At 37.0% G+C, this 25,310-nt stretch overlaps 2 protein-coding genes across 8 annotated transcripts in view; one reads left to right on the top strand and one right to left on the bottom strand.

Moving 5' to 3' along the window:
- LOC128998774 (uncharacterized) overlaps nucleotides 1-2,490 on the bottom strand; it is a 159,569-nt gene extending 157,079 nt beyond the window's left edge. For both annotated transcript variants that reach the window (XM_054425121.1, XM_054425122.1), the window contains exon 1: nucleotides 2,272-2,490. In XM_054425121.1, coding sequence (XP_054281096.1) covers nucleotides 2,272-2,449 — 178 coding nt within the window. In that variant the 5' untranslated portion in view covers nucleotides 2,450-2,490. The remainder of the gene's footprint in view (nucleotides 1-2,271) is intronic.
- A 5,086-nt stretch (nucleotides 2,491-7,576) lies between these two features.
- Nucleotides 7,577-25,310, top strand: part of LOC128998775 (dual specificity protein phosphatase CDC14A-like) — a 46,713-nt gene continuing 28,979 nt past the window's right edge. For all 6 annotated transcript variants that reach the window (XR_008491232.1, XM_054425128.1, XM_054425126.1 and 3 more), the window contains exons 1-6: nucleotides 7,577-7,985; nucleotides 11,830-12,008; nucleotides 15,755-15,853; nucleotides 16,399-16,478; nucleotides 17,967-18,096; nucleotides 24,053-24,140. Coding sequence is in view for 5 of the 6 variants with exons in the window: in XM_054425128.1 (XP_054281103.1) it covers nucleotides 7,919-7,985; nucleotides 11,830-12,008; nucleotides 15,755-15,853; nucleotides 16,399-16,478; nucleotides 17,967-18,096; nucleotides 24,053-24,140 (643 nt within the window). In the remaining variant the exon portion in view is untranslated. The remainder of the gene's footprint in view (nucleotides 7,986-11,829; nucleotides 12,009-15,754; nucleotides 15,854-16,398; nucleotides 16,479-17,966; nucleotides 18,097-24,052; nucleotides 24,141-25,310) is intronic.

Here is a 25,310-nt window from a genome sequence, read left to right as displayed (position 1 = left end):
TTATGACAACCGTTTGAAAATTACTCGAACATTTACCTCAAGTAATCAGTTTTACGAATATTTCTGTTAGAGAGTACCATTTAGATTACACTATCCGAATATTTAACCTGAGTAAACGCGTTGAATAGTTTACGGTCAAGTATGAGGTAGAATGTTGTTGTGTTGTACTTGTCTGGTTGGTACAGGGTCGGCGATAATTAAACGTCTGTTACAATACTGTATCAAACATATTGTGAAGTTAACACGATAAACGTACAAATTAAGTGGAAGATGCAATGGAGGAGGGGAGAGGGGGAGAAAGAGAGAACAGATTGTTTCAGCCACTCGTAGGGCTGTAGAGGTCACAGCGCAGAGCTGATAATTTGTTCCATCCCCTTCCCCCTTCCCTACCTCCTGCTCCCCGAACTATCCCTAACCTTGAGTACTATTGGAATCAAGGTCAACAACGTGCACAGATATTCATCCACTCCCCTCCCGTCTATCTATCTCGCTTTACTCATATATTTTCCTCTCTCGCCCCTTATCCCTAACTTTAAGACCAATCCCATCACTAATAAACCTCAAACTGAGCCTCATTTGCCAAAATGTAATTTATAGGTTCTCCGTGATATACCCTTTTATCTGATTGTCTTCACTGTAATAGATGAAATATTAGAGTTAAGGTCTATGTCTTTTATCACCATACAATATGGAAATAATATTATTAACAAACTGGTTTTGATTAAATTGGTCTGGAATTATAATTAAAGTAGTTATTTGTGCAGCAAAAGTATAAAAACCTGAATAATTATAAGTGAAATACGTGTAATAGTAGGAATTGTTTCCCTCACTTAAAGATCTTATGTCTTATTAACAGACGAATTTTTATGATTAGATATGAGACTCGTTACTAGGTACAAACATGGTTTAGGCCTATTACTAAGAAGAGGTGTGATTCAAACCCACATTCAGGTCACTGCTGTCGTTGTAAGTATGTTGTTGCGTAATTAATTGGACAAAACCATTGCATGTAGGTTACTACAATGCTTAAAATGATTCTAAAAACCAAAAGTGCCTAAAAGTCTTCTTTTCATTCAATAATTGTTTTATTAAGAGTAAAACCCGGAACATATTATTGAACTTTTTTTTATTCGGAACAGCGTGATTCGTTAGGCGACACATTCTGTTTTTGTGAGAGAAGTTTGACAAACAACTGAAGCGATTGTTTGTATCATTAATATTAATCGGAATACCAACGACTCTTACATTTATGACTTTCAAACTATATTTTCTTATACCAAATGTATAACATATACATTACATGTTTTAATTTGATTTGACAAGTACCGGAAGTACATCCTCATGTAATGAGATTAGTCTAGATTTAACTTCAAGTACATCCACATGTAAGCTTAACTTTACATGTTAAGAAACATGTTAATCACATTGTTATAGGATTTGTTATGTTTTGGTATTTTTATTTAAAAATATAAGATTGTTTACTATCTAAAACAGTTTAAGATATCCGGCATTGAAACATTACCTCACTTAAAATGTGTTTGATTTGAACAACTATGAATAAGATTGAGAATCTAATAACCTACAAGTTATTAAATAATATATTCGGATGGGAAAATAAAGTCTAGAGCAAGGAAGATTAGCAAGACTGTTACCACAACCTAAAGGCTAAATTTCTGCCCCAGTTTGATGTTATTTTGGTGGCATCTTAAAATTGACCATTCTGCATTGCGGATGTACGTTTAACTTATACCCTCGTTTTTCAGTGCGTTTCTACTAATGGACAAATTTATATGACACTATGAGAACTGATTTAATCTGTAATAAACTCTTAATATCTGTAATCCAGTGACTAATGCCCCCTACGTAGCTTAAAACAATTATGACCGTGTTGATAATATGCTATTCTCTGCTAAATGCCCTTGGATTAAAAACTTAAACTTAAATTCCTACAGTATTTATGCAAAGATTCGCCACAACGAATATACGGTTAATTTTAAACCCCAAACATCGATCATTCTAATCTAAAATAATCACTTAAATTTAAACTTAGTTAAAGATTAAAATAGTAAATAAAATATTGAAATACTTGATTCGAGTTCAGACTGAATTAAAACAGTTTTTTTGCCGTTCACAACATATCCTTAACCTAATGCGTGAGCGCCAGCAGGATGAGAAAGCCTGCGGCGCGCCGCCCGCACAGTGCCACATTCAGTATACTGTGCGGTGCGGTGTGCGGTGCGGTGTGCGGTGTGTGGTATGCTGTTGCGGTACCTGTGTGCGTTTCTTGAGTGACGGACGACGCCGACACCGAGCTCGGAGGGTCCGGGGTTACCGACGCCGAGACCGCGGGCAGGGGGTACACAGGGTCACAACATTCCCGCTCTGGAAACTCGCTCGACCCGACCCTACAAACGCACAACCCCAGACCTAGAAGCACTGTCAGCTGCATGCTCTAGCCGCTCAGTCGCGGCGACATGCCGCCTCTCTCACCGCTTGCTAATAACCCAATGACCCGCTAAATGTGGCCGATCGTTAGGCGCAGTGGCAGTGTGAACTTGGCGCACGCGCCTCCTCCCCACCCACCCCCTAGCGTATACCGAACATTCGGTTATCCTTCAGTCATTCGGTTGACATATTGTCGTTGATGACCTTGAAACCACTTTCCCGCGGGTGGTTGATCGATACGGTTTTTAATCAATTCAATTGTATAAGGTCGTTTGGAGCGAGAGCTAAAAATAGTGCAAACCGTTTTACAATTGTAGGTTAATTACAATGATACAGGAAATCAGCGATTTCAAGGTTGGGTACTAAGAATAGAAATGATCTTATAAGTGAAACGTTTAAAATTTAGTGGTTCAAAAAGGGGACAAGAAACAACAAGAGAAAAACAAAACTATATAATGAAATTTGTAAGAAACGTTGAGGGAAATGTTGAGGCTGTTTACAACAAGAATAATTGACAAGAGGGTGAATGAAAGGAACATACTGACAGTGATTCAACTAGAAAGCGTACCTGTAAACCGTAAATAATCAAAATTATAAAAAAAAACTTTGATACAAAGTCCTTTCAACGCAAAATATTTCTGAGAGAACTTGAAATATAGCACTGAAATAAGCACAATAATCATATCGTATAGCAATAAAGCACGCTAGGAGTAGTATCTGTAAACCAAGTGTGTCATATTCCCCACACTTTTCGCCACTCTATATTGGTATATGTACTAGGATGGTCTGGTTCAAGCTGACACTTCTATAAGTACTTGAGTACCTTGGGAGCTTTGTATGCCCTTCAGATAGGAGTTTTTTTTACATCTCTGCCTCCCAATGTCAGTATCGCCATCTTCTGCCCTCGAGCGGAAGCTTTCGAGATGCCGAGAACGGGCTTGGCTGCAGTGAAGACCTCTTGATTGATTGATTGATTGATTCTGTTGGGGCGGGCCTTGTCCTGTTGCACGTCAGCCACTGATGGGCGTTTTTGTGCTCCCCACTTCGTGCGTCAGAGTCAGTCGAACCTGAGTTGCTTGGCGAACTTCAGCATCCTAATGAGCTCCTCTTGAGGAAGGTGTCTGTCCCTTGTCATTGATCCAAGAGTACCCCTTACCCAGTTCAGAGCTGTACAGTCATAGATAGTAAATGGTCTGTAGTCTCCTCGGACTGCCCACATTTTCTACATACGGTGTCTCCATTGTGGATCCTCAAGCGATGCAGGTGCAGTTTCAGGAAGCCATGGCCAGTGGCCATTCCTCTGTGATCTGTCTAAGTTGACTCCTGTCTAATCGTAGAGCATTGGAGGTGTCCGTCTGGGAAGGGGAGAAGAGGGTGAGCTTACTTACCTTATGGTGTTGAAGCCTAACCCTTAGCCTGTGTTCCTCCTGAGCCCATGGCATGAAATCAAATCAAATCAAAATCTCTTTATTCCTGAATTAATGTGTTACAAGTTTGTTAACAATTGTGTGTACAGGAAAAATAATTCCCAAGTAGTCTATACGTCTGTGTTTGGGAATGAGTTGCTAATACAGCTATACACAGGTCCATAAACATTCAGGAGTACTTAGACACTTAATGATGATAGTAAATAAAAAAATATTAACAAGATTAAGAGAGAGAAAAAAAAACCTAATTGCATCGAAACATCCAAAACTCAAATTTAGTGATTGTAAGTGGTATTTAGCAATGAAGGAAAAAAAGTGATTTGGTGACGCATGAAACTGCAGAAATTTACGAGTACAATGATTTGAGTAATCCTTCTGATTGCTCCCTGCCGATATTTAAAAGCCAGCTCATGACTCTACGCTTAAACACAGCGACGCTGTCACTCTCCGCCTCTCGAATATGTGAAGGCAAGTTTCTATACAATGTATGACAAACGTAATAAGGTATAGTTTTAAGGGTTAAATGGGAGAGTCTGGGAAAAGAAAATGATGACTGAGTGACATGCATACCCACGAGAGATGGTGGACCCATTGACAGACATACTTTCCAGCCACATCGGTCCCTTCCATCCCTGAGTGCTTAGGAAGCCTGTCCATTTCGCATACTGCAGTGAGGCAGTCCCAGACCACCTTAGAATTGAACTCGCAGGAGTCAAGCACTTTAACCGCAGCCTGGCTGTCTGTGAAAATGCACATGTTAATGTCCACGATGCCCAGCCTCAGGTTCTCACTAGCGCACTCCATTATCGCAGTTTATTCGGCCTGGAACACAGTTGGGTGTGTGCCCATGGGAAGACACGAGTTCACCCCGTTCTGCACTCCTTGAATTCCAGCCCCTGTCCCACTTCTTACCTTTGTCCATCAGTATACCATTCAAGGTCGCCCTGTGGGAGAGGATTCCCACCCGACATCCACTCATCCCTGGATGGAAGGATGACGGTTAATGGCCTGGCGAAGAAGAATCGAATCGGCATGTGGTCCGAGGGCATATCCAGTACCTCCCGTCATACCATCTGAGTGATCCGAGAGTGACCTCGGGATCCTCCAACATACAACCAAAGGTTTTCGCACTGGAGTCTGTAAGCAGTCCTCCTCGCAGTGACCCTGACATGCAGGTCAATCGAGGTAAGGTTGTGAAGGCAGTCCAGTGAGGCTCCCGGACAGCTACTCACTGCGCACGTGATGATGAGACAGGTGAGTCTTTGGACGGCCGCCAGATATCTCACCACTGATACCGAGTTCATCTTGGGCCACCATATGAGTGATTCGTATGTCATGGCAGGCCTTACCACGTAGACAAACAGCCAGTGCATGAGCCCCGGCTTGAGCCCCCAGGTCCCTTCCTCCATTCATCTGCATGCCATGAGTAACCACTTACCTCGATCAATAACCTTTTTTAGTGTTGTTCCCAATGCAGCTTTCGGTCCAATACCACACCCAGGTACTTTACCTGATTCTGCAGTTCAAGCACTGAGCCTTGTAGTCTCAGAGGTCCGATTCCATTAAAATCCCACCTCCTGGTAAAGGGGATCACCACCACTTTGGAGGGGTTGATTGTAAAGGCCTCTCTCTGTCCACCACTGTCCAACTGACATCAAAGTCGTGTTCATGAGGTCGGAGACCGTGTTATTGAATTTGCCCACAACCAGTATCACAATGTTGTCAGCATATCCTTGAACGAATACACCACTGTCACTGAGAGAGCTGATTAAATTGTCCACAACGAGGAGACCTCTGCTTCCTCGCTCGTGAGTTCATCGAGGTCTCTCACTTCCAACGTCAACTTCGGCTCGAGAACTCAGACCGCGTCGTTTTCACCAAGGGTCGATTTCAAGTTGGCGCCGAAATCTGCCTTTGTCCCGGAGGAATGCCCAAACTCTACTAGGTCACCAGCTCTGGTTTCCCTGAGCGATTTGATTAGGCTTCGTTGTCCTTGCGCTACTTCGCCTTTTGACGGATCTAACCAAGCACGTCAGCGTTGGTCTTTCCGCTTGTCGGCTTAAGAGATTAGCATCAGGGCGTTGCTTAGATGCTCTACTATTCTTGGGCCTTTACCGTCTCGTAACCAGGCCAGACCACAAACTGCTAAGGGGGGTTCTTCTGCCTGCAATTCCGTTTCACATCTGCCACTCACTCTCCTGTTTTGTTTTCGTCGACCTTCATTTTCTTTTAAGTCTCAGGCTCAGCTGGGATTAAGGAGGCTCACTTAGAGCTATCCGCAGTTGAGAACTGAGACTTTTGTTGTAGTGGCGTGGTCTGCATCGCCGAAGAGACGAGGGTTCTCTCACACGACTTGCGCAGGTGGAGAATGTGGTTAAGATAGGGCTCCAGATTGGATATCTCAGTCTTGACGTCCTGGCTAATGTTCTTCTGTCTGTGTGTCGCTGGCTTCATTTGACTGACATTTCAAAATACTTCTTCTTTTTCACTGCTCATCTGCTCTGATAGAGTCTCCTTGAGCGGCGATGGGTTTGGCATTTGGAGTAAGAAAACGGACGTGAACAGGAGAAAGACTCAAACGTGAGCTCCTCCTGGACGTGTCGAAATCCATGTCAGGTATCATTTCTGCCTCACTTTGTTTTAGCATAGACAAAAAGAATTAAATATAGACCGTCAGCCGTGCTGTGGTTACCATGGTTACCATAGGTTCCGGCGCACACCACTGTAGTTTACGTAGCGTGTACGCCGTAACTACATGGCGCTCCAAGCGGTGTGCGCCAGAAGCTATGGTAACCGCAGCACAGCTGACGGTATATATTTTATTCTTTTTGTCTATGGTTTTAGGGAACCCAGAGATGTTTCTTGCACATTTGAAACGCTTTCTCTTATTGCCGTCTACTAAGTTGAATTTTGGATATTTATAGGCATGACCTGGTGTGGATTAACCTCCACACTAGTGAGTAGGCTACTATGAATTAGACCAATTCTTATATTACAAGGCAAAAATGTGGTTCTGATTTCTCTATAAAAACTGTAGGACCCTTAGTTGCCATTGGCTATGGGCTATTAAAAAAGTCCTGTCCAAGGAACATGATAGCCTTAGTCATTTACAACACTACAAGATCACGTCATTCATCCTACACTGCATCTCCACTCCATTCATACTTGGCTTACAACACCTACCTTCGTATGATCACCATTTCAGAAAAGTCTGTAAAGTATGTAGGGTAGTAGATACAGGAACTGGGACCACGACAACTGACCACCTACTCGTTATTATTTTTTTATTTTACATTTCAACGGACTAACGGACAGCTTCATTTTGATATTGATACAAACTTTTGATCAAGACTTACTTACACTAACTTAGTTTAGTACAAAATACAATGGTTATAGTACAATATCGAATACATTTGTTAATAAACAAAACAACAATAATAATAACAACAAGATGGCAAACATGACAGGTGTGCAACAAAACAAGTGAAAAACGTAACAGTTACTACTAAACAAAATTCAAAAATGCTTTATTATCTCATTAAGTGCTACCTTCAGTTGTGTTTTATCTCTAGCTCAGTCAGTGGTAGCATGCCAATGACAGTTAAGTAGTCAGATTTTCATTTCAAGCAGTTGGCAACAATGAATGTGTGCGTGTGCGTTTGTGTAGGTTTGAAATAATCAAAGCAAAGCAAAGCTATCGCCGTCGCTGTCACAGTTTACCGTAAACATAACTTGAGTGTTCTATTTTTGTACCATTGTAGTGCTCATTATTACGAAGTTTTTGTTTTGGTTGTAATTGTAATGAATTTTGAATAAAAATAAGCGTTACATTTAAGATTTAGGCCTACCTGCCAATTTTTATAAGTGATAAATTGCATAGCCAAGTGTCGTGTAACGGTTCACTTCCAATCCGAACCGTAAAGATGTTGGAAACTGAATTTTGAGATAATTATGATTTTTCACAAGTTATCGGTAAAACAGCTAGGAAACGCTAAGATTTTAAACTTAACCATGAAGTTGACATCCATCAGCCCAAGACTCTGACGATGGAAAAACACTATAATTTGGATTTGGGCACTTTGCCCGTTGTGAGTGCCTCAGAGTTTATCAAAGGTGAGATGAATACATACAGTGAATACCATAGGCCTAGGCCTAATAGATATTAGGCATAGCCTTCATAAGGCCTGGTAAGTTAATGCTGGTGATAGGCTAACAAGAAATGTAACCTAAACATTGCAAATTTGCCTAACTCCTGGACCTGATATTGAGATTAGCCTTAGGGCCTAGGCCTTAAAAAATAAAAATCAATACTTCAATGGACTTGCTCGTATTTGGTTGGAGCCCAAAAAAGCCTAGGCCTATCTCTACTTTTTTTATTGACATTGCTCACACTGTTGGCTGTTTCAATGACGAGCCTATCATGGCTGAACCCAACAACAGGATTTGCATTTACGTAGCCTCTATAAGTTAGGTAGGCCTACTAGGCCTATCTTAGCTTAGAAATTGGTAGGCCTAATTATATCGATCACGGACGTGTCGCTACAAATTTTTTTTTTCACTATTCTTATGCTAAATTACGTCCTGAATTAAAAAATGATTGTCATTTTCGTCGGAAAAGCACCGTTTTCCCGGAAAGCGGAAAAACGGAAAAAAAACCAAAGTTTTGCGGAAATGGGTCATGTGTATACTCAAATTAAACGGTAAAGCGAGCTGAACAAGAATATGCAAAAAATTTCAAGATCCGATTAATATTAACGGAGATAGGCCTACGGCCGAAAAAGCGCGGTTTCCCCGGAAAAACGAAAAACCCAATTTTTGCGGAAATGAGTCATGTGTATACTCAAATTAACCGGTAGAGTGAACTGAACAAGAATATGCAAGATTTTTCAAGGTACGATTACTATTAACGGAGATACGGCAGGAAAAGCGTCGGTAAATCGAGTTAGCGTCAAAATGGCCAAAAAAAAGGTTAGGTTAGACAACCTAACCTAATATAATCAAGGGTATAAAGAATATATATTCACCAAATAACCTATAAATCGCTCCCACAGACAGCAGCACCTACGGATCCTCCTGATGCCGTTGTTCCTGTGACTAATGAACTTTTCCGGCCGCGCTTTTTCGGCCGTATCCCCGTTAATATTAATCGGATCTTGAATTTTTTTGCATATTCTTGTTCAGCTCGCTTTACCGGTTAATTTGAGTAAACACTGTTCAAGAGTGGTGGGCGGCCCTTCCTCTTCAATGGACCCATAATAGGAAATACAAATTATTATCATTCAATATTTAGGATCTAGCCTACCAATTTTATATTTTAATTAATAAGTGTTATGTAACTTAACCTATATCAAACTAAGTTAATTTCGTCCTAAATATATCGTAGGTTTCCTGCGGAACTGTACCCTCGTTTAACGACCTAGGGTAATGCCTTGTTCTAGCTGGGTGACTATAAGGCTGTTTTGGCGACAAAATTGTGCCCGCTGTGAATCCTGTAATTATTGCAGATAGGCCCTACCTAGTAAGTTATTGTTTAACGATACCCTGTATAATGAACATCAGTAACCACATCTCTCGCCTACTGCCCTTTCATCGTTAAACTACGTCACGGCAGGAAAATTGTCCACAAAAAGGCTGGCAAGCTTGATGTGCCGGTATAGCCTACAGCTGATCATGGCCAATTTAGTGGTCACCTCAACTTAAACTAAATTAGGTATTTTTTACTTACAATATAGGCTACTATTCGTTAACTAGTGCCTTTGTAAATTAGCTTTACTAGGTCTACGTCCATGTCACTCGCTCAGCTAGGACACTTTTGTATTGTGTTCCTTTATAATTTTGCCGTCGCTGGCATTGTGTCGCTCATGTGATTTCAGTTGTTAGGTTAGGTTAGATAAGATGGAAGCCTTAGACATAATTTACTATTTGGTAACAGGAAACACAATAACTTAGTAGGGCCTAGCCTACTCTTTAATTACAAAAGGGTTTGACTTCAACTTTATAACAAAAATGCTACTCCACTGGCATAGGTACGAACAAGGGCCTAAATTATATATATATTTTTTTTTTTTCAAAAAAACAAGCTTGTGTGGAATAAACAAGGGTTTAATAGTATTTTTTTTAATGTTTGTAAAGAACAATATTTTTTATCATAGGCTACTACTCTTGGCACACCAATTTATAGCTTAATTTTTAGGCTAACTGATTCGTAGTCTTCAAGGACAATGGCGATTTTAGTAGCAGCGATGTCCCTGTATGAGACTTCATTGGACGCACCAGGTTCCCCTACGTCTTTTACCTGCTCAGACCTTTGGGTTGAACCCCTGGCCTTCTTTGCACGTCCTTCTGCCGAGGGCGGAGTGACCGTTGCACCTCTGGGGCACCTGCCTACCCTCGTCTCGACATTTAGACCAGCAGTTGGCCCCAGTGTTCTTACCTCCTGTGGTCGTTTGGGGGTTTTCTTTTTTCCCCTGCACCACTTGTCTTAGCCGAATTTTTCACCTCATTCCAGAAATTTCGCCTTTAACCCATTTGCATCGGATGACGTACCAGTACGTCAAGTCAGTGATGTACAGTATCACGGCTGACGTACTGGTACGTCATTCATGAAATGTGAAAATTTGGTTTTTTTCAAAAAAATGAACCATTTATACTTACAATATATACATATAATATTTAAATTTGTTCATCAAAATATCATTTTCCTTGAATGATTTCATATTTACGTAATATAGGCAGCTATTTAACTGTTTTTATTTAAAGGCGTTCATATACATTTATGAAAAATAGTGAAAACGTGTCCTAAATAAATATACATATACATATAAAATATATAATTTTGTATACACTATATGTTTTTTTTATTTTTCAGCTATAAAACAAAATAAAAAATAGTCTAATATTTTTTGTGGCAGGTATATGTACCTATTTTTTTAGAAATATATAAAATAGTGTAAAAATTTCCTAATCCTAAATACATATACATATACATAAAAAATTCAAAATAATATAAAAATATTTATTTTATTAATTTTTTCAGCTATAAAATACTATAAATCATCATAAAAAATAGTCAAAAGCATATATTTTTATTTTTAATGTTTCCGTGATACTGGGATTTTTTGTTAATAAATAAACCGGTGCAAATGGGTTAAGGCCTCCCTTCTTTGTGCTGTGGTGAGATTCGGTTTTTCATCTTCAGACGACTGAGTTGCTCAGTGGCGCCATTGAGTGTCTCTGTGAAGATTTTTGTGTTATAGGACTACTTAAAAGCTCCTCTTCTCTATCCAGTGTAACTGGTGTGAGCGGAGATTCGTCCTCCATTATTTCCAGTCGGGGGAGTTGAACTTCCATCGTAGTGGAAGTTTCTGGTTTTGAGAGCATCAGAGTCCCCTTTGCTCTTGGTGCACTCGTTTCGAGAGCGGGGTCTTGCTCTGAGTGACCTAACCCATGAGCCTAGACAGAGCCCCGCATGTACGGGTAAGGCTGATTTCTCCAGGAGGTCGACCGGTGTCCTGGAGGCTCCTTAGGCCCCTACACACCACCGCTGAGGAGCCCGGTGGCATTCCCCTCACGGGTCGCTTAACACCACTTAGGTTTGATAAACAGAAGCGAAAGGTAAAGGAGAAGGGAAGATTTCTTCAATAGGAAAGCGAAGGAGAAAGAAGGGCTAGCAAAAAAATTATATTTGCTGGCCATAGAACCCAGAACGAAGAAGAGGAGAGATCTGGGGGTTGGCTATGGTACCTCGGGGTTGCCAGCCTACAAGAGGCCTCCCGTGTAGTTGACAGACAACTTCCCCTGAGGGAGATTTATGGTCTTAGTTTATATTTTGTAATTGAATATTTTGTTTCCTGTATATATTATGTGGAAATAAACATATTGTTTCATTAGTAGCTTATGCCTTTAAGTTAGGTATTGAAAGTTACCTAGTTTTTTAATAAGCATAATATTTTTACAGATCGACTCTATTTTGTAACCTTCTTACGAATCACCAGTGGCAAGCCAAAATCAACCGTTAATACTCATTACTTTTGCATAGATGATGAATTGGTCTATGAAAATTTTTATTCAGATTTCGGCCCTCTCAATCTGGCAATGTTGTATAGATACTGTACGACTGTCAACCAGAAACTCCAGGTGAGTCAAGTCTACAAACAATTAATAATAACATAGATTTTGAATAGGCCTAGTAAGCCTATACCTCTAGTAATAGCGAATTTTCCATTTAGGGAATACCGTAAGCTATTTATAGGCCTACCCAGGACTAATTTTCTTTTTGGTTTTGATTTCCCCGGAGGTCAAAAACATAATCCGTTAAAATCCATCATACATATAAATAGGGTATATGTATAGGCTATCTAAACATATAAAAGGCAAATCCCTCACTGACTGACTCACTCACTCACTCATAAGTAATTCTCATTTCCCATTTATGTAGGAGGCTGAAATTTGGTAGGCCTACACTGATTCTTTAAGCATTAAATAGGAAAACTGGGCAGTTTTTATTCTGATCTGATTCTGATACAACCACAGGCTTAATGGTCACAGTAATCTTATTTTACTACTCTCTTAGGGCTCTGCCCTGACAGCTTATGAAGTCCACTGTCATTCTTCGAAGCAACCATGAAAAGCCACTCGAAATGCCACCCAAACCGGTATTGCAATCAATAGTTTTACTAATACTTATGAAGCCAAACAGGGTGAAGCCCGTGGGTAACAGCCAGTCTATATATACAGGGTTAATAAAAAGTCTAGAGACCCCCAGTCATTTTTTTAACGCCCCATACTAGAAAACTTAAACTCTGCCTGCACACCTTAATGGCATGTTATAAAGTACTTTTTGGGCATAACTGCCACTTTGTGTACAGTCCCAAAATGGGGGATTTCGGGGGAAACTCAAAACGCAAACTGGAGGTCTCTATCTTAACCCAGTAAAATATGGCAGTCAATTAAAATCTTTAGAAATCAGAATTAACTTACAATTTTCCTTACGTAACATCAATTGACTGCCATATTTTACTGTGTTAAGATAGAGACCTATAGTTTGCGTTGTTAGTTTTCTATTATCACAGCCTTCAAAATGAGGGGTCACTCAATGGGGCTTAACATTTCAAATTTTATAGTTTCCCCAAAAAATCCCGCCTTTTAGGTTTGCGAACCAAGTAACAATTAGGCTCAAAAAGTACTTCATAACATCCCCCAAAGTTGTGCAGAGTTAAGTTTTTCTATTGTGAGCTATTAAAAAATTTACAGGGGGTCTCCAGACTTGGAAAGCTGCAAGTTAAATTTCACTTCTGAGAATTTCAATTGACTGCCATTTTTTACTGGGTTTAGATAGAGACCCCTAGTTGGCGTTGTTAGTACCTATTCTTTTATCACAACCTTCAAAATGAGGGGTCACTCGATGGGTCTTACCATTTGAAATTTTTGAGTTTCCCCCAAAAACCCCCGATCAGTGATGAACAGGAAGTAGAAGTTATTCCCAAAAATTACTTCATAACGTTCTATAAAATTTATAGTGTGCATTTACATTTAATGTGTGCAGAGTTTAGTTTTTCTAGTGTGAGCCATAAAAAATTGACAGGGAGTGTATATGTACATATAATATATATATATATAAAACTTAAATAATTGAATGCATTAATAAACACTAGTACCCTTTTAAATTCATTTTATTAATCAACTACTATAGTTCGGCTGCTTGGATAGCGACCTCATCTAGCATTGGTTAGCATTAGCGTGCAGGTCGATATCTTAGCGGCCGAACTATAGTTTTGACTCTAATGTCATAATCATGTTGTAATCTTAAACAAATACATTAACAAATAAAGAAAGGTAACTATGAATATAATCATTTGTTAAGTTAGCTTCAAATTAGGATAATCTTGATTTCTGTTTAATTTTTGTACACACTGGTATTATATAATTTTTCTATTTATTGTAACTGAAGAATTTGTAAAAATATTGGATTTTGTTAAATTGTTAATGTTCATGGTATCGAGGAAGTTTTAAGGACATTATTTTATTTGTGTGTCTGTGAAAATCTTATTTAACGTTGAATTTATTTTTTCATACTCTAGAGTTTCTAAGTGTTCATTTATATTTTCGTATTCATGGCGTGTTTCGATTAGGTGTTTTGCAAAATTTGATTTCACGGTCATTCTGTTGCATGATTTTAAGGTAACTATGTGTTTTGTTTTAGTATGTATTCGGTGTATTCGTGAAGCTATGACTTGTTTGTTGTATTTATTGAGTACACATAGTTGCCTTTAAAATCAGACTACAGACAACCATGAAATCATATTTTGCAGAACACCTGATCAAAACACGGCATGAATACAAAAATATAAATAAACACCTAAAAATTATTCTAGAGTATGAAAAACATAAAAATAAACTAAACGTTGAATACATTTTCTCATAGGCTAGGCCCTACAACCAAATTAGAAAAAAAATTCTCAAAATCTACTCAATAAAATAAATATTAACAAAACAAATCCGATATTTGGAAAAATCCTTCAGTTACAATAAATAGAAATACTAAAATAAGGTGAAGGTTATTAATTCGTCTGCAGTTCCAAAATTATTTTTTGTACTTCAGTTACATTATGTTTCGGCAGAACACCATTGTCAAACTGTTTTAGTGCAGGAACATCAAAATCCACTTATTATAGCTTCGTCAGGTAGACATGTAGTTCAATACACATGACGACACATACGTGAAGTGAAGACACATACGGGTGAATAAAATACATTTAAGTAGGCCTACCGATTTGGACGACATTGCCGCGACCACGAGCAGATACAGACTGCGAGGTGGTTCCAGTAGAATTATCTGCTCCTTTGTCTTCCTTATCATTGCACCAGTAGTCAGCTGATGTAGATATGTTGGTTTTCTTTTTGGAGCAAAGCGTTAAAAAAAAAATATAATTCGACTGGAACTGGAGTTTGTCGTTCAGCATGAAATGGTTCAAATCCTGGTTTTTAAGATGTTTATAAATTTCAAACTCTTCTAGCACGTCCATTTTGCGGCTCTTATGACAGTGCTGTAGAACTTTCAGACTGATTTATGTCATATAGGGTAAATCAAAATCATGATTATTGTCAATTAAGTGTTGGGCAAATGTAGACTTTTGGAGCTTGGGTCTGGGTGATGTTCTTTTTATCTGGTTCTAAATATGAGCGTCCTACCGAATTAATCTGGATTGCAGGTGTTCTATTTTGTAAAATACGTGGACATTTGTTGTGGCACTTGGTAGATGGAACTATTGTTTCTCTGGTGACTCTTGGGGTATTTTTGGGTTTTTGCCGGTCATTATTTATTGGTTTACCGGTTGTTGTGGTCTTCATTTAGACACAACAGTTTAGACACTTCATATTATTTTTCCTCAGCTTCTTGTGATTTATATTCTATTCAATTTAGTATTTTCATTTTGGAGGATAGGGCAGCCTCTAACTTTGACCTAATAGAGTATATTATATTTTTCGTCTCTTGCCTGTATACAATACATTTCTTGCAGCTTCCATTGCTAAGGATTTTTTGGTAAATCTCACTTTCATTGTTCACTGCCATAACTGTTGTTCTTTTAACAGAAAATTTCTTACCTCATTATGTGTTGGATTAACACATTTATGTGGTTCCATTTTAACAGAGTTCATTGCATAAATAAGCACTAGAATTTACATTTTTCGCGCACAAACTACAAGGATGTTTAGCATATATATTCATCATATATTTGTTTAATGAAAAGAAAAATTTTATATCTTGTTTTATGTTTCGAAATATAAACTTAAATTTAAATAGGTACGTATCTATCTTGTTAAAACCATGGAATAAAATAGTTTGTTAATATTCCTCTTAATATTATCCTTGCTTATTCCAGATGTATACTACAGGAATCAGAAAGAAAAAGATTATCCATTACACAACGATGGATGCACAAAAACGGGTCAATGCAGCCTACCTGATAGGCTCTTATGCGGTAAGCTCTATGTTGTAGTTCTCTTAACCAATAACTCAAATATTGTAATAAAAGGTTTAAACTACCTGTATCCGTCAAGTGATCCTGGTTTGTAGTTAGTTGACTACAGCCGTTTCGTGTTGTAAAAACACATTTTCAGGTCAAACGTACATTGATTTATTCCATGGAATGGTCGTCATAAGGTTTAAAGTTCACAAAAATAACACATACACATACACAAAACATTAAACATTAAAATTGGCCAAAACAAAAAATATGAAAAACGCGTAATAGACATCGGACACGTACGGCGCCGGTAGAAGGTAGGCGGTCATGACGCCTACCTTCTATATGGAATAAATCAATGTAAGTTTGACCTGAAGATGTGTTTTTACAACCCGAAACGGCTGTAGTCAATTAACTACAAACCAAGATCACGTGACGGATACAGGTAATTTAAACCTTTTATTGTAAAAATCTGTGATCCAGAGGCTATACTATAACAATGAAATCAAATATTGTACCTGATTCATAGGCTAGCAATGAATTGTTTGTCTTTTTTATAGATCATCTACCTGAAGAAACCTGTTGATGAAGTACACAAGATTTTATTGGGTGCCAGGAATCCACCTTTCCTCAATTTCAGGCAAGTTTACTTTTGCTATTTCCTATAAATATATTTACTTTAGAGTTTTCATAACTGCAATAATCCCACATAGCCTTAGCTAGTGTTGGATTAGTGCTTGATTACTTGGGTGGTCATTAATACTCAGAAAAAAAAAAAAAAAATATCCCTTAATAAATTGTTAGAGTGGAGTCATTAATACAATACACCTTCAAGTATGACACATGAATCCACAATCCAAGTTACAACAAAACAAGGAGTATGCCTACTGGACCATCAGAGAAAATCTGAGGAGCGCTTATAAAAAAACATTTGACCAAGTAAACAACATTGTAGATAAAATAAACTTGAATTAAAGTATGAATTGCTTCAAATTCTATAGATGTCATGTTGGCTAGAGTAAAATCTACTTGAAGGCTGTGCCCTATAGAAGGTGCAAAATACTAAGCATTAAATTCATTTTAACCCATTATTCATTATTCAGTGATGCGCTACCTCGTTAGGGGGACCGCCCGCTAGGAGTCAGAAGAAAATCTTTAATGTAAGCATAGGTTGATGATATGCACATCAAATTAAAGGTCTTTGTTATTAAAATACAATGCCTCAACCAGAACTCAAACAAACAACCGAGTCAAAAACAGCTAAAGATGCATTGCTGTTATATGCTACCACCCCAGGGAGGCTCCCACTAGAAGTTGGAAGAAAATCATAAACGTATACATAGGTTGATATGCACATCAAATTTAAGGTCTTAATCAGTAAAATCAATTCAACAAATTTTAGCTCAAAATAACAATTCAGAAAAAAATTATAGCCGTTCATAGATTCAAAATGGCAAATTTAAGATATCTTTGAACAGCTGCCATTTTTGACTCGGTTGTCCGTTTGAGTTCGAATTTGCGGCATTGTATTCTTCTAGTAAAAACCTTTGACATTTAAGATTTTCTTCAGACTCCTAGTGGGCCGTCCCCCTGAAAAGGTAGCGCATCACTGAATAATGTGTTAAAATGATTTTAATGCACAGTAGCTGTTTATCAAGTTTTAAAGCTCTACTTTATTACTTTTTGAAATGTTTAACTGTCCCGGAACTTTTTTTCCATCCTTTTTACAGCTGATAAGTATAAAAAACTTCAAATCAGCAAGTTGTTTTAAGTAAGTCAACAATTAATAGAAATGTTTATTTTGTTTAAAGTTTTATATTATTTTTGAAAGTTGGTGGATTTTAACCTTGCATTTGCCCGCCTTGGTAAGTATCATCCGGCAAAACAAGGGGTCAGCCAGTAGGCCTATAGTATAACATTAAAGTTTAATGAATTATTTTAAGTTACGACATTAAGATGTGATCCCAAGACATTGCATCTTGGTTTTACAGTCTGTCGCACTACATACCGAACCACCAATACCATACCAACAAACTAATGCACTATGCTAGATTTCTAATACTTTCAATACGTAGTTATGAGTACCTAAGTAGTATATTTATATACTTTTTTTCCAATTGATCCTCAGAGATGCTTCGTATGGGACTACCCTGTACCATATTAACCTGAAAGACTGCCTTCAAGCAATTCATAAAGCTCATGAGCTAAACTTCTTTGACTTTTCTGACTTTGATGTTGAAGAATATGAACACTATGAGGTGAGTTTGTTTCATTGACCACAGATTTTATGGTTGAACTTAGTTTAGTTTTTAACTATAAGGAAGCTTATTCAGTTAACAAAAGTAACATAACCAGATTGAGAAATTGCAAAAGTAACAAACCAAACCATAACAATTTGCCTGGGCAGCCAAGTGAATTATAGTCCCCTGCTTAAAATCAAATGTTGCACAATAAAAAAAAAGTTTTTAACTAAATATGTTTATGACTACAACTTAACATACAAGACCAGTTTCCTTTAAAAAAAACATTAAAATTGTTCAAAAAAATTAAAACATGTATGTTTTGACGTGACAACGGGGATTGACTACTTTCGTCCCTAGGAAAAAGTGCTATTCCCTCTACGTTCGTACTTTGGATAGTTAACTCAATTAAATGCCTTAGATTTGGTTTTTTTTACAAAAGTAGAACATTAAAAAAAATTCAGCCATTTTACGTGACTACTGTACTATAGAATAAGGTTGATAGCAGCCTTTTTCAAAATTTATCCAGCAGTCTTTTCCTGTTCTAATGCACTGTATTTCTTTCAGTGGTGTTTTGTGTGGAAACAAAACAAGTGTTCTTTCAAATTATCTTTGTATAACACTGTGGCTTGGAAAACAATTTCTAATGGGTCTAGGCCTCATTTGATTCAAAATAATAATGAGATTAATAAAAAAATAATAATAATCTTCAACCTTGCCTTTTCTATATGGTCTGAAAAATGTTCAATATATCCTCTTATTCCAAGGTCGATTATTAAAATCAAGTTTAGCGGATCATAAGTGAATGTTTACACTTTCTGACTTAAGTTAAAGCCGTATTATTACTTTTAGGAATCAATGATATAAGCTGAAACCAATAATTAACTTTATTACCTAGTAATCGTACTTAGTTAACCAAGTATTTGATACGAATGATGGGGTATTTATGAATTATTGGTTTGTATTTCTGGTTATGCTACCTGAAGCCTGTTAATTATGAGATAGTATCGATGCATTTATGAATCGAGTTGAGTTTTACAAAAAACTTGCGAGCTTCAAGCTTTTTCGAGTCAAGTATTTTTAATAGTGTAGAAGCAACCGACACGCGCACGTGTTTACGGCGTGTGTGTGCGGCGTGTTTTTATGCGTGAACTTGTCATTTCATTTTAGTCTTGTCTTTCTCTTGAGATATCCAAACCCAAGCAATTTACACTTCTCTTTCAGTTTAACAACATTATCTCGGTGAGATTTAAGGCCTGGAGACAGTAAGAGTTATAAAATATCTCGTTGGAGTAAAGATTCTGAAGCACAGTACAAATATAAATGCTTTCAGCAAGCTCAAAAGCTTGACGACTCTTCGATTATTTTTTTTCAAAAGCCGAGTCGAGTACTGAAATACTGCCCAAAAATACTCGACCACTGGATTACTCACACACCCCTAGTGAATATGACAAACAGTGCTAACATTGGACACTTCTAGATATATTCACAAATCTTTTAGAGTTTCTCTTTCATTTGATGTATCTTTATAACTTGCATGTTAATGCAAAAGCCACTAACAAATTTTAAAACTTTCGTATTAATTTTGAAACATGCTGTTTATATTTGGACAGCTTATTTTTAAAGCGAGTGGCCTCTTTTAACCTTGCATTGCCTGTCCAATTGGGCTTTGAGCCGACTAGTGATGGGTCGGTACCACTTTTTCAAAGTCGGTTCCGGTACCGGTTCCTAGGCAAAATCCGTTCTCGGTTCCGGTACCATCAGTACCTAATTTAAAATTTTCGGGATAAGCTACTTAGTTTTTTTTTTTAACAATATATGCATATTACAATTTTTTTTTAAATGAGTATTTTGCATTAGTAGTATTGGTTGGCCATACTTAAAGCAATACGAAAATAAAACTTATTCGTAAAAAGGCTATGTAAACGTCATCATCGTCTCCCGCGATCACGGCAAAATCATGAACATCTCCAGCGGTCACGGAAACGTCTTCGTCGTCTTCCGCAACCGCGTCAAAATCATGAACATCTCTTGGGGCCATGTAATCATAAACATCTCTCGCCGCCGTGTAGACATCATCATCAACTCCCGCGGTCACGGAAACGTCATCATCGTCTCCTTCGATCGCGGCAAAACCATGAACATCTCCCGCGGCCGTGTAGACACCATTATTGACTCCCCCGGTCACGGAAACGTCATCGTCGTCTTGCTCGATCACAGCAATATTGGTAATTTTCCGGTATTGTCGGCAACAGTTTTCGGTACCGAAGGTACTGGTACAGAGATATCACCATCGATTCCCAGTTCCGGTCCTTTAGCCAAGAACCGGTGGAACCGACATTTGACGTGAAGTACCGACCTATCACTAGAGCAGACACAAGTTTGAATCAAAGCAAAAGTGAGGAGGTCGAGTATAAGAGCACTAGTGCTGATGAAAGTTGGTAGTGTCTCTAGAATTCGAACCCACAACATTGCCAGCGATGCTTTCGAAATCTTGGAAGTTGCGCTGTTGACAGCCATGTCTTTTTTTGCATGTATATATATAAGTTATGTGTGTCTTTTTAAAACCTAAACGTGGACATTTTGACTGATTGCTATAATAAACCCAATTAGTTTGATGGTTTTAATTATCTTACAAAGTATGGTGGCTTTAATTAACTAAGGGGATAACTTAAAGTTCTATCAAATGTAAGTCAATAACTTTGAGAGCTACATGCTATTAATTAAATAGGTTTGCATTGTCTGATATCAATAAATTAGCCAGACCAATGTGAAAACAAATTTTAACAAACAAGCAAAGAACTATCCATACATTAATTTTGTTTTAGTAACTACGTCTGAAAGGTTTTATTCAGAGATAATACAAATCATACAATCATCATGAGGAAAGTGGTTTGACAATTCTAAATGGTGTTGGTACTTCGTGAATTGAACCTATCCTTGATGCAAAACAGATAAAGGTGCTAACTACTGACTGGCAATTAACATTATAAAAGTCTACAAAGTTCAAGCTCTTCGATAGATCCTGTGGGATAATAAGTTGCTTTATTCTTCACAGAGATTATTTAGCAAAAGAAAGTCACATTAAGAAATAGTTGTTACCGGTATATTCATGCTAGCAATCCTGATTCCTACATCTTTATTTCTAACCAGCCAGTGTCTTCAAAGCCTTAATTATATGTAAACTCTGAATTATTGTATTACAGTAGAATCTCGCAAACTCGGCACTCGATAACCCGGCAGTCTGGAAAACTCGGCCATCACCTGGCTAAGATAATTAGTGATTTTTTGTGTCCGAGTTAAACATTGACTCAAGCCAGGTCAAGTCATATAATTCACAACTCTGTACCAAGGGTTTGTTGTACTATATCTGATCACTTAATACTGGCTTTTTATATAAAAATGGCGGTTAAAAAGCTTTAAAATTGTATTGATCTTATTTTTAACCCTAGTTCCCAATAATCCGGCATTTCACAAACTTGGCACCCTTCCAATCCACGTTACGCCGAGTTTGCGGGACTCTACTGTACAAACCATTTTTGTAGATATGAAAGAATATGCTCAGTTCATGATAATAAATACAGATAGCCCTCACTACGCGGGACCTGTTCTGCGCAGTTTGGCACATTCGCAATCTACAAAAAAAAAATCATTGCATCTGCAGAAACAATTTTTTTTAGTAAACATTACTGTACAACTTTGACAAAGCGAGTTATTTACTTTTCTTTAAATTTTTAATTTTATAGATTTATTGTCATTAAAGTTTCAAAATAGTATTTTAAAGTAAAACCTTAGTTGTAGTTTACAAATCAATTATCAATTATCTATTTCAGGGGCGAATATAAAGGGGGTCCTGGCCCCTCCAAAATAACAAATATGATGAAAACATAAGTAGGTACCGTAACAGATAGGCTATTTTTTATGATTCAATGTCAACAATACTGAAGCGGGATCTCAGTGAAGTAAAAGTGGCACAAGTCAGTACAAATTACCCTCTGAATGTGAGTAGCAAAATTGAGATAAAGTATGAATGTCTACATAACAGTATATTACATTACTATTACTAGTCCAGAAGAATTGTGTTTTTCATACAAGTAGGGTTTCAAACAGATTTTGGATGAGTGACGCGTGATATTTTTCCCATACTACTCTAAACTAACCTAACGAAAAAACTGTACAAATCCTTAATATATTCCCACCAACTAAAGGACTTAACACACTCACTCTCGCGTGGAGAGAGACATTATATACAGAGGTGTGTGCCGGCTAGGATTGAACCTGTTAATAATTACTACCTACCCATAACTTTTCAAAGAGGTTATATCTTCGTTTATAACCACTCATTGTTAATTATAATCAGCTGGTGCCCAGTAAAAGTTCATTTCAGTATAATGAAATCTCATTTGACTAAATAGGCAGCAAACATCTATTTTCCGGACTAAATCCTTGCCTGGAAAGACCATTAAAACAGTGTTGTGTGGCAAAATAGTAGTTTACGCAACGATTGTGTAAAGAATTTGCGATGACAAGACAGTGATGTTAGTATACCATGGTTATTTTTGATCAATTATGTCTTACAGTTTGTTGTGCTGGGAAAATTCACCTTCTAGCAAATATATCTTTAAACAACAAAAAAAGGCCGTCAGAGTCATTGCTGGCATCAGCTCAAGAAAATCATGTAGATCCAGTTTTAAAAAATTCAAACTTTTGACCCTTCCTGCTCTTTATATTTTACACTTGGCACTTTTCATAAAAAACAACCTTTATTTATTTGAAAACTGTAAAAAAACTCATAGTTATGAAACTAGACACAAACAACTTTTGGAAATTCCAAGCCACAGATTAGCTTTGTTTCACAATGGGCCATATTATCAATGCATACAAGTCTACAACAAATTGTCCTTTTATTTCACAGACCAGTCTTTGAGCCTTAATAATTTTAAAAAGAAACTTTCAGAAAAACTGATTGCACTTTGTCCTTATGACATGAATTCATTTTTATCCTGTCAACTGTAATCTTAATATTTGTATATATTTATTATTTGTAAACTATTTATAATGCATGATTTGTACTGACATGTCACATATTCATTGCTGATATTCAGCCTCTGTATTATGAATTTTTGTGATGAATAAATTGATTTGATTTGATTTGATTTGATAGTATTAACGACACGAGTAGAAAATTTAAGGCACGAGCCTTGCTGAGTGCCTTAAAAACTTCTACGAGTGTTGTTAAAATGGTTAACGTGAGTTGCGTACACTACTTTACCTATGACAGTGTTTTAATTACATAAAATCACTACTCAACTTATGTTTTAGTTTTTATAACCTCTCATTGCCACTGACAGAGATGCAACAAAACATTGTACCAAACACTAATTGCACCACTCAAAAATAAAATTGGGCTGAACAGATGATTAGTTGAAGTTTGACTCATTACAATTTTACTTATCTCTCAACTCTTGAACCTCATTGGTCTGTTACACATGTTGTTATGGGTAAAACTATGCTGTTATGTGAAACTTTTCAGTTCTAAGAACTGAACTGAAACGGCTACTTTATAAAACGGTCGTAGGTAAAATTACTTAACCTAACCTCACAATTAATCTATGTCCCCAAAAATTATATTCTATATTCACACTCATTCACTTGAAAATCATTTTCACCGATGACAGCAAACTATAAATATTCCTTGCTTTAGTTTCACTTTATTGTTGTTTATTTATCAACTTATAATCAAGTACATTTTACATTTATTCCTTTAATTTTTAACTCTAGTAAATTTATTTGATCATGGGACGAGTTCAGCTATAATATTCAGATATTTGAGTGAAAAAAAAATCGTGATTAAAAAAGGTAACCTACAGTGGTACTTTGATAATAACAACTATACTTGTTACTGGAACCAGAAAATCGTTAATTTTTAAAATTGCTTCAATCCCTCAAAAACAATTTGTGTTTTGTTTAATAGAAAGTGGAAAATGGTGACCTGAATTGGATTGTACCCCAGAAGTTTATTGCGTTTTGTGGACCTCATGGAAAAAGCAGAATAGAGAATGGTAAGTACAGGAAAAAAATTATAATTATAAATGCGAAATAATTTAGATTCTTTTTTATTCATCGTTGTAGGATCCAGAATAACTGAATTATAAGTAATCAAGGTTATGCACCTTATTCCGTCCAGGAAATTAATTCTTAATTCATTTGACTATGTATACATTTTGGGTTGGAAAAGGTCAGAGTCTATCGATGGCCCCCCCAAAACATAAATAAATGTTAATAGTTTTTTAAATGTGCAATTTTATGTAGGCTATGTGGGGTTATGAAAATGTGACGAATCTGCACAGAGGATGTTGCATGTTTCTGTAGACCTAATGATGGATTAGTCCAACTACCAACTATAAATGTATAGATTCAAGATTCAAATATCTTTATTCATTTTTTATACATGCGTACACATTGAATGGCGTAAATAGAATGTAAATCTGGGATACTTTCATAAGATGGAAAATTTTTAATAGGCTAACTTACAATACACAAAAGCATTATAAGTTAATAATGTACACTGCAATTTACATGAAATTAATCATAGAGATAAGTTTATAAAATTATATTTATCAGAAAAGTCATGTAGAGAATACAAAGGTTTGTATATTAAGCTTTTAAGTTTTTCTTAAACACACAAAAATCTTCTGTGGATTTTAAATCTCCACCAAAAGAGCATTATAGACCAATTCCAGAACCCCACCTAACCTCAACATTACATAATATCCTTTTATCCTCACCCTTACAGCTAACTCTTAAGTATTTAGTTTCATGGACAAAACTAATTTACTTTTATATATATATATAGCCTATATATACTTATATAATATTTATATGTTAATACAATATTGCAATGTTCCTGTATTTTGTGCTTTGTGTTGTGTCAGTTGGACAACCTGTCAGACATTTTGAATCCAAACTGTTACATCTTATTTGAAACTGTGTTTTTTTTACTGCCTTCCAAGCCTATTTCCGAAGAAGCCTCTGAAAGAGGGGATAGTTATTTGTGTAACTAGTGGTGAAAGTGGCACTTTGCTGCACACGAGAGCAATGTTTAGGCGAGTGCGGAATGATCTCGAGTGCAGCAAAGGCCTTTTTCACTCGTGTTACACATTATATTTTTCCTACAGTCACTATAAAGCATATAAATAATTAGTCTTTCAAACACTATACAACACGTTTTT

Source organism: Macrosteles quadrilineatus, unplaced genomic scaffold, assembly GCF_028750875.1.
Source record: "Macrosteles quadrilineatus isolate MER2022 unplaced genomic scaffold, UCM_ALF_1.0 Scaffold_7__1_contigs__length_78375512, whole genome shotgun sequence".
Classification (NCBI taxonomy): Eukaryota; Metazoa; Arthropoda; class Insecta; order Hemiptera; family Cicadellidae; genus Macrosteles; species Macrosteles quadrilineatus.
Note: the sequence above shows the minus strand (reverse complement) of the source record. Positions and strands in the feature narration are given on the sequence as shown.